The following is a 14,397-nucleotide window of genomic DNA, read 5'->3' on the forward strand; positions in this document are numbered from 1 at the left end:
TGCAGCCTTGGTTCCTGGACCTAATGAGTGCGCACTGGTAACTACTGTGATCTAAGCAGAGCAGTGACTTCATCTAGCTGTGAGAACATGCTACTGGATGAAATAGTCGCTGCAGAGCTGGTGCCCGAAGCCAAAGAGTTCTCACTGGTAATTACTGTGATCTGAGTGTTATTATGGTACTCAGATCCCAGTAATAACCGATAAGCACTCATCAGGTCAGGGCACCAAGACTGGTTGGTTGAGTAAAAGGCCTTTGAAGGAGTGTCTAAGTGGTAAAATTTCTCCTTGAGGAAAGCACCAAGCTGGCAAAAGTAGACTTGTAGGCCAGGAAAAAAAGAGCATTTACCTTTAACTCCTAGACCTCTGTGAAAGGTCTCTCACCCTGCCAGCCTTACAGACACAAAACAGCAAAATCTTTTAGTGCAGAACAAATTGCTTGTGAATAGAAAGCGCTTTCCACTTGCCTTTCTGGCATTTTTTTTACAGTAAGAACAATGCATCTTGCAATGCTATTCTTGCCACCAAAAATACTGCAAAGCCATAATGCTAGTGTGAATACACCCGTTGTCATTGTACAGACCTATTACAGCTCCGATAAAAGAAGTGGTGGAAGGTATTAATATTTCTGCTCCTGTCTGTCAAATCTGATTCAAGTTTGCCAAACAGGCAAGACACTGAATAACAGCAGGCACCATGAAGGCTGCAAAGTGAGGGGAAAGTAGGTTCCAGCACCTATAGTGCTTGTGGAAAGCTAATGAAATGGAACCACCCACTCAATAAGGGTAAATGGCAAGTTGCAAAGCATAATAATTGGGAAAGTTTCTGTCTATATTAAACCAGTATGGGCACTAAAAGCATTTTGGAGGATAAGGGTATCAAGATCACGTTTTTACTTGTATGTGTGCTTTATTTTATTTTTATTAAGTGATATCTGCTCCCTCCAGTCTCTACAAACCATGATGAACTAAAAATAGTAGGAAATGTAGTTTTAAAACTAATCGCCGATACAAATAAAGACAGCGGGACACTTACAGCAGCCATAGAATTAAGTTCGTCGATGTAGAACTCCGGCCAACTTGTCGCACTTTTGTCTTCTTCTTGGTCCTGTGTAAAGTGAAAAGCAAAAGTTTGTTTTAATATACAAGGAAAATGGAAGAAATAAGAACAGCAACACAATACGATCCACAAATCCCATCCGCTGCCGTAGGGATGAGATACATGGAAGCAAGAAATCCCATGACCACCATCAATGCTAGCCGCTATCCCCCAAAAAACCCACCGAGACCAAATGTGGAAAAACTAGACAAGAATTAAAGCAGAGTTTTGATTTTCTATATATAAACCAAAGAGAAGAAAGTCTTGAAGATGAAAAGACGCCCTTAGAAGACCTGCAGAAGAAAGACAAAGCGTAGTCTTCTAATGAGTTGTCACAACTGGTTTACATTTAGCTGAAGAGCAGGAATAATTACGTTACAGTCTTCAAGAGAACATCTAAGAAATGGGATTTATTAGAAAAAGGGAAATATGGCCGACACATTGTACTGGAGTGATGGTCTGCTGGAAACACAAGAGACGCCGTCAGGAGAGGACACTCGCATGTAAATAAAGGAAATGAATCTATCGCAAGATTTTGGAGCAGAATTAGAGTATATCAGAAATGTGCCCATTTCAGATACATAGCTCTGTATATGGTGCGAGTCCTACACTGACACATTATATATATATTATATATATATATATATATATATATATATATATATATATATATATATATATATATATATATATATATATATATATATATATATATATATATATATACACACATATACACACACACACACTGCTCAAAAAAATAAAGGGAACACTTAAACAACAGAATATAACTCCAAGTAAATTAAACTTCTGTGAAATCAAACTGTCCACTTAGGAAGCAACACTGATTGACAATCAATTTCACATGCTGCTGTGCAAATGGAATAGACAATAGATGGAAATTATTGGCAATTATCAAGACACCCTCAATAAAGGAGTGGGAACCACAGACCACATCTCAGTACCAATGCTTTCTGGCTGATGTTTTGGTCACTTTTGAATGTTGGTTGTGCTTTCACACTTGTGGTAGCATGAGACAGACTCTACAACCCACAGAAGTTGCTCAGGTAGTGCAGCTCATCCAGGATGGCACATCAATGCAAGCTGTGGCAAGAAGGTTTGCTGTTTCTGTCAGCGTAGTGTCCAGAGGCTGGAGGCGCTACCAGGAGGCAGGCCAGTACACCAGGAGACGTGGAGGGGGCCGTAGGAGGGCAACAACCCAGCAGCAGGGCCGCTACCTCCACCTTTGTGCAAGGAGGAACAGGAGGAGCACTGCCAGAGCCCTGCAAAATGACCTCCAGCAGGCCACAAATGTGCATGTGTCTGCACAAACTGTTAGAAACCGACTCCATGAAGGTGGTATGAGGGCCCAACATCCACAGATGGGGGTTATGCTCACAGCCCAACACCGTGCAGGACGCTTGGCATTTGCCACAGAACACTAGGATTGGCAAAGTCACCACTGGCGCCCTGTGTTCTTCACAGATGAAAGCAGGTTCACACTGAGGACGTGAGATGACAGAGTCTGGAGACGCCGTGGAGAGAAATCTGCTACCTGCAACATCCTTCAGCATGACTGGTTTGGCAGTGGGTCAGTAATGGTGTGGGGTGGCATTTCTTTGGAGGGCCGCACAACCCTCCATGTGCTCGCCAGAGGTAGCCTGACTGCCATTAGGTACAGAGATAAGATCCTCAGACCCCTTGTGGACCATATGCTGGTGCGGTTGGCCCTGGGTTCCTCCTTATGCAGGACAATGCCAGACCTCATGTGGCTGGAGTGTGTCAGCAGTTCCTGCAAGATGAAGGCATTGAAGCTATGGACTGGCCCGCCCGTTCCCCAGACCTGAATCCGATTGAGCACATCTGGGACATCATGTCTGGCTCCATCCACCAACGTCACGTTGCACCACAGACTGTCCAGGAATTGGCGGATGCTTTAGCCCAGATCTGGGAGGAGATCCCACAGGAGACCATCCGCAACCTCATCAGGAGCATGCCCAGGCATTGTAGGGAGGTCATACAGGCACGTGGAGGCCACACACAATACTGAGCCTCATTTTGACTTGTTTTAAGGACATTACATCAAAGTTGGATCAGCCTGTAGTGTGTTTTTCCACTTTAATATTGGGGGTGACTCCAAATCCAGGCCTCCATTGGTTAATAAATGTGATTTCCATTGATGATTTTTGTGTGATTTTGTTGTCAGCACATTCAACTTTGTACAGAACAAAGTATTCAATGAGAATATTTCATTCATTCAGATCTAGGATGTGTTATTTGAGTGTTCCCTTTATTTTTTGAGCAGTGTAGTTCAGGGCTAAGTGCAGGAGCTCTGCCACATCAATGGACCTAAGGTTCAGGTAACTGAACTGCGTGCCCCCCCCTCACCCCCAAAGATCGGGAAAAGCAAAAATGCAAAAAAATACACCACACACACCACATCTCTAAATCCTTCAATGAGTAACTAAAATTTCTTCTTGATTTTTCAAAATTAACAGGCAGTTGAATTGCCTGCTGATCAGTGGACGTACAGGTCCTGAAAGCACAGCCCGGCAGGCTGGAGTGCGGCCCGGCAGGCTGGAGCACGAACTTAGCAGGGTATGAATTCAACAGACAGCATAAACTGCAAAACCTATGCTTTTTATTGAATACATATAAGAAGCCTATAAAAAGACCAATACTACTAAGACCTGTGATTGTTGGGGGCACTTTTGGAGATTTTGGACTGTGGCCCATCAGTGTCAAGTACGCCACTGAGAATACATCTCTTTTATTCAACCCAATTTAGTCCTGAAGTGTAAGTCAGAATTGTCTGGGTTAAATTACTTGCAATAAATGGTCTATGCAACTCAATTTATTAAGTGATAACTCAGGGACAACACTCCATAAATTCCCAGCAGTCTGTATCATGCAGAGGGGACAGTAAACTTTTCAGCTCATCATTACGGGAGATGCTCTTTACAGGCTTATTAAACTGCTCCGGCGCGTCTGTTCCGTGCCGTTAAGTGGCATTGCTTACACAGCGCTATGCACAAGTGTGGCGACCTTCACCTTCACGTCTGCATGCATACCTATCTCCCCCATAGTGGAAATAACCAGCCTGATGTTGTAACTGATATCCAGGACATACGTTCATCAGTAATACAAATCTTTCTTTTGCTTTTTATTATTAATTTCCTATTTACACTTGTGCCATTTTTTTAACATAACTTATTATGCTACCAGATTTAATGGCTGCTTTATAACACTAAGTTTTAGGTCCATCGTTCTGGATCGATTCATTTTTTTAATGTAATTTAATAGCTGTTAGAGCTCCGTTATTCTAATACAATTCTCAAAATGTCCTGCGAGGGTCCAAGGATAAAAAGGATTGTTTGGAAGTTTAAAAGGAGTCCACCCATGTCCAATAGCTGCCACCCAAATGCCCTATTGCCCATTCATCAGTCACTTGGAGGTACGGGCACGTCATCACTGAAGGAAAATGAACAAACACGGATGGAAACCGCGAGAGCAGAGGAAAATGACAGGTAAAGTGATGGTTCTTAGAGTTAATTTCTTAAAGGGAACCGACTTAGATGTCGATCACAAGCCGGATGTAAGGAGTGAAAAAAGTGTCGTGCAGTGACACCCCTACAAGGAACATCCTGCTAATTTGCATAGAATGTAAAATTAACAATGAATTTCTTAACGATAATTATCTTTTATGTGTAAGCCCCTCCTGTTAGGATCCCTTTAAACACGCAAACATCCCTTTTAACCCTTTACTGATCAGGCCTTAAAGGGAATTTGTCATAAGGTTTTTGCCACCTAATCTGAGCGTAGCAGGATGTAGAAACAGAGAGCCTGATTCTAGCAATGTATCACTTACCAGGCTGCTCGCTGTAGTTTTTGATAAAAATTACTGTTTTATCATCAATGGAGGATTAGTAAACTTACTGCCAGGTAGTAACAACCCTGCACTAACCACTGATTGGCTGCTTTCTGCACTACACAGAAAGCAGCCAATCAGTGGTGGGGGCGGGGTTATACACAGCTCAGCATTCAGAGAACTGCTAGATCTGCATCAGAGAAAAGTGTGATTTTAGCAAAACTTCAGCAAGCATCACTATATTCACGGTATCTGTCCCTACATCATGCGGATATTAGATGGGGTAGAAAACACCTGGTGACATTACTTTTAAGGCTATGTTCACATGTTGTGTTTTTGCTGTGTTTTTTATGAGAATTTTAAGCTGCGTTTTACAGTAGCAGCAAAAGCTAAGTGATTTAAGAAATCTCATGCACACACATTGTTTTTTTCCCTGACTGACTTGGAAAACTGCTGCGTTTTTGAAAACTAAAGCATGTCACTTCTTTTCAACGTTTTTGGAGCTTTTTCACCCATAGAAAGCAATGCGTAAGAGCAAAAATGCAGCAAAAACTCAGGTATCGGGTTTTGGTGCGTTTTTAGTCTGAAAAAAAAGAAGGTACAGCAGTATGTAAAACTTATTTATTTTTATGATTTTCCCAAGTTTAAACCATAATGTCTTGGTCTCATCATCTGAGAATGGCAGTTAGAATTAGTACAGTTTAATTAAATTAGTGACGTGTGTAAACATTGCCTGACCAAGGTGTGAAATTGAACAATACCTGATCAACTCAAGAGCTGACCAAAGTGTGAAAGTAAACAATGTCCTACAAACTCAATGCTCTGCCAATGTGTTAGGTAAACTATCCCCAACACAATTCACTTCCCCTCGCTGTTACATTTGTATTTGTGTTTTTTTTCATGAAAATTTTTGTTCAGAATAATCACTATTTTTTCAGACATAATCTTTTTTCACTAAATAATTTGATCAAATTTGTCTTGCACTGGTGACCCTGCCTAGAGAGCAAGTTTTGAATACAGAAAAAAAGCAGCAATAAAGCAAAGTGTGAACAAAAGCCCAAAAAGTCCTTCCTGTCCAGCCAATTTTATTTTTTTAGCAGCTATGACTTCAATTGATTTTTTTCTATATATTTTTTATGAAGTCGCTGTATAAAGCCATGTTTTATGAGAAAGAAATTGTGTCAATTTGGTGCTCTTCGGGGAGTTCACAAACCGTAAATATTTTTGTAATACAATTTTTCGTTCAGAGGACATAGAACAGATTTTCCCGGTTCATACCAAATAACGATGATTTAATTATACAGTCTTTTGGGTTTTTTTTCCTTTGGGGAGTTGATGGGGGGAGAATATGTACTCCCTAGAGATCATAAAAGATCACTGAGGGACATTACATTTTTTTTTTTATTGCTCAGTTTTTCAATGACATTTATAGGAGTTCCAATTACCATACATGGAAAACAGCCCTCTCCCATGTCACAAGTCATTGTAAGAGCTGATCCAGGACTTCTAAGACCATGTAGCTCAGCTATACGCAGCAGACAAAGGATGGTCATATGAGGTCACAGTTTCACTATTATATTGAACAGACAGTATGCAGTGAGCACCTGAGCTCCCCCTAGTGGTGGCTGTAGGCAGACAGAATTTTAGGATCTCACCCTACGCAGGGGATTTTTTTGCTTTGTATTGACAATTGAAAGCAAATAACCTTAGGCAGTGGAACACTTCTCAAGCGGAGACAAAGAAAATTGGGCACGGAGACAGATTTCTTTAAACTGACGTCATTTGTTGTAGGAGCACAGCAGACGTTCTTAAACACAGCGCATAATCCGTACTGTACACAGATCTGTCGGGAGTGTGAAAAATCAATTTCTCAATGATTGCTATGGAACATGCAATCCTTCTCGTCTGGGCCACCTTCTCTCATCAAAAACCACAGCGCCAAACAGCAGATCATGGTTTGTGACCTGGAGGGCATCCAGCAAATAAATTGGTTTATATTATTTCTATTCTTTAGATCAGTTGTTTTTCTACGCCAGACAACATCACGTAAAAAACACTGCAGCCGATGGGAACTGTTCTGGATTTTCCGGGTTGATAACATGACATTTTTGAGATCGCAAGATGGAAAACCGCACATACCTTCTTCTTGCTGCAATAAATTTGCCATTTCTTCTCATCTGGGAGGGCAAACATGGCCTCTCTGTGCTTGTCCGTGAGGTCCAACTCATCCTGGAAAAAAAAATATATATATATCTATTATTCTTGTACCAATATTAAATTGTGTATCAGCAGCCAATCAGGTCCATGCGTCCCAATACACTCTGCCGGCCAATCGGAGGCAAGCAGCTGGCGTCGGTGTGCATGTGACCGGGGACGCATGGAGGACATCATTCGCTCCCGTTGCGTGCACGCTGAAGTCAGCTGCCGGCTTCAGCAGAGGATGCAGCGCGGCGGGGGAGCGGAGGGAAGGCGAGTATTATGGTTTATTTTTTTCAAAACCATGAGTACACAGATGCCATACTACATATATGACTATGGGCTGTGCATTATATTACACGTATGACTATGGGCTGTGCATTATACTCATGTATAAATCATAGAATCATAGAGTGTTAAGAGTTGGAAGGGACCTCTGGGGTCATCATGTCGAACACCCTGATCAATGCAGGATTCACTAAACCATCTCATGGGAAGTCTTGAAAAATAAGGATCAATCATGTACATATTGAGTCTTTTTAAACATTTATTGACAAATGCATCAAATTTGTACAAAGAGTAACTTGTTTTATTTTTTTTCCCATAAATTAATAGTTTACACGAAAATAAGAAACTTAGTAATATATATGATAAGAGAAATCCGCTTCTTTCTCCTCCTGGACTGATCATTCATTCTCAAAATTATCAATTCACAGGTAAAGTGGTCTTCAATGGATTTAGACTTTCCCACTACTGAGATAGGAGATGAATGTTTGTGCTAACAAAGTTCTATAGGATGCAAATAAATAGAAAATGAAAAACCGGCACTTATTCTAATCGCATACCTTTTTGCAGTCCAATGAGTGTCAGTCACAAAAAGCCAGGGATCGCTAACCAGCAGGTGCTCTGCTCGAAGAAAGATTTTTCCTTAGATATCCTGTTAGTAGATAGGCAGCACTCCAGCAAACGATTAAATATGAAGATCCTTTACATACAATTTTAAAACATGGAGTCGGGGAAGCGGGGGTCCTTCAGGACGACGGCCGTTTCGCACCAAGCTGGTGGTGCGAAACGGCCGTCGTCCTGAATGAGCCCCGCTTCCCTGGCTCCATGTTTTAAAAATGTGTCTAAAGGATCTTCATATTTAATCGCTTGCTGGAGTGCCACCTATCTACTAACAGAATATCTAAAGTTCTATAGGAACTTGCAGTAGAATGTCTGTGACGGCCTCTAGCTCCTCCCTTCTCCATAGAATTGGAAAAGCACCAACTGTCATCTCAACCGACGGCTACTCTTTAACAACTTATGAAACACTTCTAATTGTACATCTGTAACCATCAAAACAACTGACTAAAAGATCTAAAAGCAGAAAACTTTGTGAAATTCTAAATTTGCATCAGTATCAAAACTTTGGACCATAGTTATACAGGAGAATGGTGCACACAGACCAAGGAAAAGAGCTGAAGCCAAGGAAGACTTCCACACCTGCGCCTCTTGTAATTTCCCGGCTGCACGCTCCCCGTGCACATGGCAGGTAAACATGAAACAGACTGCTCTTAATATTTCATTACCTGCACAAAGTTCTGAAGCCGCTTGGCTTTCATTGCCACATAAATGAGCAGCAGATGCTCGGGCGCAGCGCTGCCCCTTTGATGATAATTTATATCTACCCCCTTTTGCTGCTGCTGATGGCATTATTCTTACATCAAACAGCTCCATACAACACCAGACCTCAATAGCCCATATTAAACCTGTCCCTCTTGTTATTGTCTACAGCGTCGCTTTATAATCTCAGACCCTGTAATTAGGCAGAATTAGTTAAAAAAGAAAAGGTCGTAAGGAAAAAAAGAAAAACAATCAAAGTATCTAGGGCTTAAAGGGGTTCTCCAGGACTATTCCAAATGATTGGACAGCTCTCCGGACATCTCAGTTTTAGTAAATACTTGCTCCAAGATATTTGTGTAGAATGCATTTTTTTTAAAAAAAAATTCTGCATTGTGGCGTTCCCGTTAGTCCTCCTGGAAATGCATGAATAACTTGACAACTTTGTTTTACCATATTCTTTGTCAATGGGGAAAGGGACCCTAAAACTGTCATAACAGCCCCTAAGCAAATTGGATGAAAGTTACAAAAAATCCACTGGTTGTAGTGGGATCTGATGTGACTGGTGACTTTTCCCCACAAGATGATCATAGAGAAAGATCAGTAGATAGCATTTCATCACCAGATCCTTTAGTTTTCACCGGAGGTAAGCTGACGCCTGAGGGGTCCGAAAGGTGACTTTATCCTTTCTCCGGAACGCTCGGCATGTGTATGGGGGGTCTGCTGAATGAACTCACTGGCTGACAGCTATGTCAGGTGCATTGCTTGCTACTTGCAAGTGGGCTCAATGGTTTGATTAGTTTGGGAGTTAGCTTTTATGGAAACAGGCGAGCGATCCTGGCAGATGACATGAGGGCACACCAATTTGCCGCGTTGCATTTTGCGCTCCCCTATGAGTTGTTTGCTTTCCCCTGTGACAAGGAACGTCGGTCTATACAGAAGAGGATGTGTGATTTCACGTCTCCTTCCTCCAATACAGCTCTTTATTTCCGATCCTTGCTCATTCTGTGTTGTGGTCATACAGACAGGCCTCCCGGGTCACAGGAAGCACCAATTAACAAGTCATCTGCTATTCTGTGCATTAAGTCATTGCCGTCACCGAGTACACTATGTCATCAGGGGGAGGGGGAGATCACACCGACACTGCATTATAGAAATCTTCACATTTTATAGTAACATTTGGATGTGACTAAATGGGTCTATAACCATTAGTGTGTTTGGTTGTTGCATTCTATTTTTTCTTTTCATAGTATCAGGCACAATTTGCTCTATGGGGGATAAAACCTTAAATAATAAGAGACCCAAAATTCAGCAGCAAAATTTGCCTGAAGTTTCCCCATTCCTCCCCGACAATCACTGTTTACTTTGCTGCATCAATGACATGCCATCTATCGCAAGTGATCGCTGCAGCCAATCACTGGCCTCAGCTGCCCGATCACCTCTGTCATTATTGACTGCTCCAGCGTTTTTCTATGCCACTCGTTTCAGGGCTGAAATCTTGTGCATGGGCCAAGTGAGACAGTGGCTTAGAAGAACAATAATGCAGAAACTAAGGGAGAGTTTCCAAAGGAGAGCCTGAGCACTACCTGGAATTGGGACCTCCCACTGGACTCTTGTGAACTCATTTGCATATAGATGGCAACGGTGGCTCAGTGGTTAGCACTGTTACTTTTCAGCGCTGGGGTCAAATCCCACCAAGAACATCTGCAAGGAGTTTGTATGTTCTCCCTGTGTTTGCGTGGGTTTCCTCCGGGTTCTCCGATTTCCTCCCACACTCCAAAAGACATACTGATGGAGCTCACAATCTAAGTTCCCTAATAGAGACAATGACAATGTCTCTATAGTGCTGTGGAATATGTAGGCGCTATATAAGCAAGCAAACGAAATAATAAATGGGTTAAAAGTTTGATTTCTCGCCTTTAAGAACTTTTGAACGCCCACAAAGTTGTATTCACACTTTGTGCTTGAGCCCCTACCTGCTGCCATTATTGCCAAAATACTCCATTAATCTCCTATACTATGGATATTCCAAAAATAGTATTGATTAATGGGGTCCAATCACTGGGACCCCCAGTCATCCCAAAAATGGGGCTTTGAATCCCAGGAACCATGGACTTTGAATGGAGCGGAGGTCGAGCATGCACACCTTATTTTTGGATCACAAGATACTATAATAACTTGGTCAACCAGATGTCACTTGGCGTTACAGCTAAGCTCGTCATACACATTCACGAGTAATCTAATGTCCAAATTGGACAAGTAATATGACAGAAAGATAAGCGGCACCAGGAACACAAAGTAATATTTAGGGTATGTTCATACACAGCTTCTGGAAGTAAATTTTGGAGCAAATTCTGCTCTAATCCAGAAGGAAAAGAGTTTCAAATACTTTGAATAAGCTTCCTGATCGTTTCAATTAGAAATTATAATTGTGCTGTTTTTTTCCACATGGAAAAACAAGTAATGTGTCAATTCTTGAGTAGTTTCTGCATAAAAACCAGCTCTGAATTTTACTTCTCAATCAAGTGAAGAAAAAAAAAAAGCCCCATACACAAAAACCATGTTAAAAAGCACTACACCAAAAACTTGGCCAGGAAAATCCAACTCTATGCAAACTTAACCTTAGCCAAACATGTTGTCTATGCAGGGAGTTGGGAAGCCTTTATGGCACCAGAAACCAAGCAGGTGTGGCACAGAAATGCTAATCAAGACGTGGGTCCTTCATTCTTAGCGCCAGTGCTTAAAATCAGGGCACAACAATTGTTTAGTGATGATTTGGCCTAATAACAGACAATAGCTCTGGTGCCTCCCTATGTCCTCCATGATAATCACACATGGGTAGCTGGTTGCACAATATACAGGAAGATAATAAACTTACATAATCTCTGTATATACAATTACATAACTGGGTATACTGTTTATTCTTTATTTTTGTGGCTAGCCCAAGTAAAACAGTGTGGCAGTGGGCACAGGGTAGCGTAGGATGTCCTTGCTACATATAGACAATTATTTATAAATAAATGAGATGTTATTCTTCAAGGTGTTGTCTCCTTTCAGAAAACCTTGATACCTTAGCATAGTTTTTTCCCCAAAAAAATTGTGGTTTACTCAGCATATCCGGGTCCAGCGCTGAGCCGCCGCTGTTCCTGGGCTCTAGTATTGGAAGTCATGTCGACAGCCAATCAGTGAGCTCAGCTGCTCTGACCGCGTAGACAGGACATCGCCCCTCGGAGCCGCTAAGCTCACAGATTGGCTTTAGCGCTGCCGACGTGATGTCAGTGTCATAACCAATACCTGCAGTGGCGCTGATTCAGCGCTGGACCCGGGGATAGTGAATAAAGCATTTTTATTTTTATAAACTGCACCGTGGAGTGAGATTTTCTGATTGGAGATAACCCGTTTAAGAGTAAGGCCAAACAGAGCAACACCGAGGTTTTCTGCCATACCTTGGCTACATCAGCTAGTAATAGAGGAAATTGGGCATTAATGGATAGATGTTAAATTCATTAATTCCTGCTTTTAGTGGCCTCCATACACAAAAAAAAGTTGGCCGAAATTTATGATTACGACCATAATGAACGATCGTAGGCTGTTTTGGTGAAAAAAAAAAACCACGATTGTTAGTATCAACTGATGCCGACGAATGAATGATTATTATCACTCAAAACCCGGATTGGGCATGTTGGATTTTTGGCTGCGATCTGAGATTTTTTTTTTTTATCCCCAACGATGAAGAACTATTTGCTCGACTGACAAATTGATTAATTTGTTGGCCCATTATGGTAAAAGTCTACGAAAGTCTTAAGAAATCAAAAACATGGACGGATTTTTGTATCCAGACACTGGGAGATCTGGGGCTAACAGAAGTTGATTGCACTTATTTTTCTTTAAGCTCCCTTACAACGATATCCCGGCCTTCAAGAAGTGGATGCAGTTGAAAATAGTTTTTTTGACCCATCTTGGCGCCAGGCACATGCCAGCGCTAGGAAATGACATCATGGCAGGGGCGGACATATCATTGGTGCAGACGCACAGGGTCCCAAGAGGTAAGGGGGTCCACTACCACCTCCAAATCAGCAAGCAGCTTCTCTCATGGACAGAACAACTGCTCTGCAAAGGACCCAGAAACTGTTCTTGCACAGGGGCCCTTTTCTATCTGTATCATGGTGCCAATGTGCACTAGGAAACATAGGCAGGACACGCAAGGCACAGAAAAGAAGATGTCCTGTACCTGTGCCAGACTCTATACTTTTAATGTAGGAATAGAGTTAGGGAAGTATATTAGTACTTTTATTTTGGGGGCAATGACGTTTTGGCACTATAATTTTGGGGGTGCTACAACTAATATGAGTCTGCACATTACACTGCAAACTAGATTCTCATACAAACATATTACGAAGGCTATGTCTATGGGATTATACCCAAGGGGGTAGTTTCTTTGCTTTAGAGATTAAAAAGTAAAATTGCAATGCATAAATTAAAGCATAATTATAACATGCTCAAAAGTTCATACAAGCAGCAATGACGGAAACTTTAATTGTGGTCGAGCTTAACGTTATTATGAAGAATAAAAGGTCTACACCTAACAGCGAGGAGTCATTCACATCACATGGAGACATCGTAAACAAATACTTTGGAAATTTGCCATTAAACTGCTTATATTTCAGTAATACCCTGTGGGGCGCCTCCATCAGGAGTCACATCACAATGGTGGAGTGCCTCATTTGGCATAATTCATGTCACAGTCAACATATTGTGGCCACATTAAGTCTTTGATATTACAAGGTTATCGAGTAGAGATAAGTGAACAGATTCTTAGGATTCTGGTAAAGCGGCCGGCTTAGTATTTCATGGCCACCGGACATGAGACCTGCGAACCATCTCCGTACCAGACGGCATCCAAGTCTTCTTTTTTGGTTAGCCGGCCTGGCGCAACGTCATTGTTTCAGTGTGATGTGCACACAATGTCTCACCAAACCGACTAATCAAAAAGTGGAGCCAGGGATGACGTCAGGTACGGAGGCGATTCGTAGAGCTCTCACCCATCGGCCATGGTCTACTGACATAGGTGCTGGACCAAAGCAAAGGCAAATTTATTCCCTCATCTCTATTACTGAGAATAAGGCTGAGTAAACTGACTGACACTGCAGATATCTTCCTTAGGCCATGTTCACACCTTCAGTATTTGTAAGCCAAAATCAGGAGAAAAAATATAATAGAAACATGTCACCACTTCTGTATTTTTCACCCACTCCTGGTTTTGGTTTACAAATAGTGATGTAAAATACTGACCAACTACTGAACGTGGCTATGTTCACAGTTTCTTTTCCAAAAATTCCTCTTAAAAACTAAGGAGAAACTGAGCGGGGACTCTCCAAAAGCCCCTCCAAATCTCAAGACTACTAAAAAAAACCTTGAGTTTCTGCTCTGAAAATTCATCGAAAAGACTCTAGGTGCACGTAGCCTTAAAACTATTACTGTTCATTTTTCTGGAATTCATATTAGGGGTCTTTTGGAAGTTTATTTATTTTTCTTTAAGAGGTTTTCAAAAACAATGGTTAAGAAAAAAAAAAAAAGACCTGAAACTTCTTTGAAGCGTATCCTGAAGGAAACTTTTCAAAATAACTATACATTGT

The 14,397-nt window shown here is 41.6% G+C and overlaps 1 protein-coding gene across 7 annotated transcripts in view; it reads right to left on the reverse strand.

The window, feature by feature from the left end:
* Positions 1-14,397, reverse strand: part of DAAM1 (dishevelled associated activator of morphogenesis 1) — a 188,257-nt gene that overhangs the window by 64,403 nt on the left and 109,457 nt on the right. For all 7 annotated transcript variants that reach the window (XM_073638751.1, XM_073638750.1, XM_073638748.1 and 4 more), the window contains 2 exons: positions 7,103-7,192; positions 1,033-1,104 (listed from right to left, as the gene is read on the reverse strand). In XM_073638751.1, coding sequence (XP_073494852.1) covers positions 1,033-1,104; positions 7,103-7,192 — 162 coding nt within the window. The remainder of the gene's footprint in view (positions 1-1,032; positions 1,105-7,102; positions 7,193-14,397) is intronic.

This window comes from Phyllobates terribilis, unplaced genomic scaffold (genome assembly GCF_046119375.1).
Source record: "Phyllobates terribilis strain yellow unplaced genomic scaffold, ASM4611937v1 Scaffold_7__3_contigs__length_470593459, whole genome shotgun sequence".
Classification (NCBI taxonomy): domain Eukaryota; kingdom Metazoa; phylum Chordata; class Amphibia; order Anura; family Dendrobatidae; genus Phyllobates; species Phyllobates terribilis.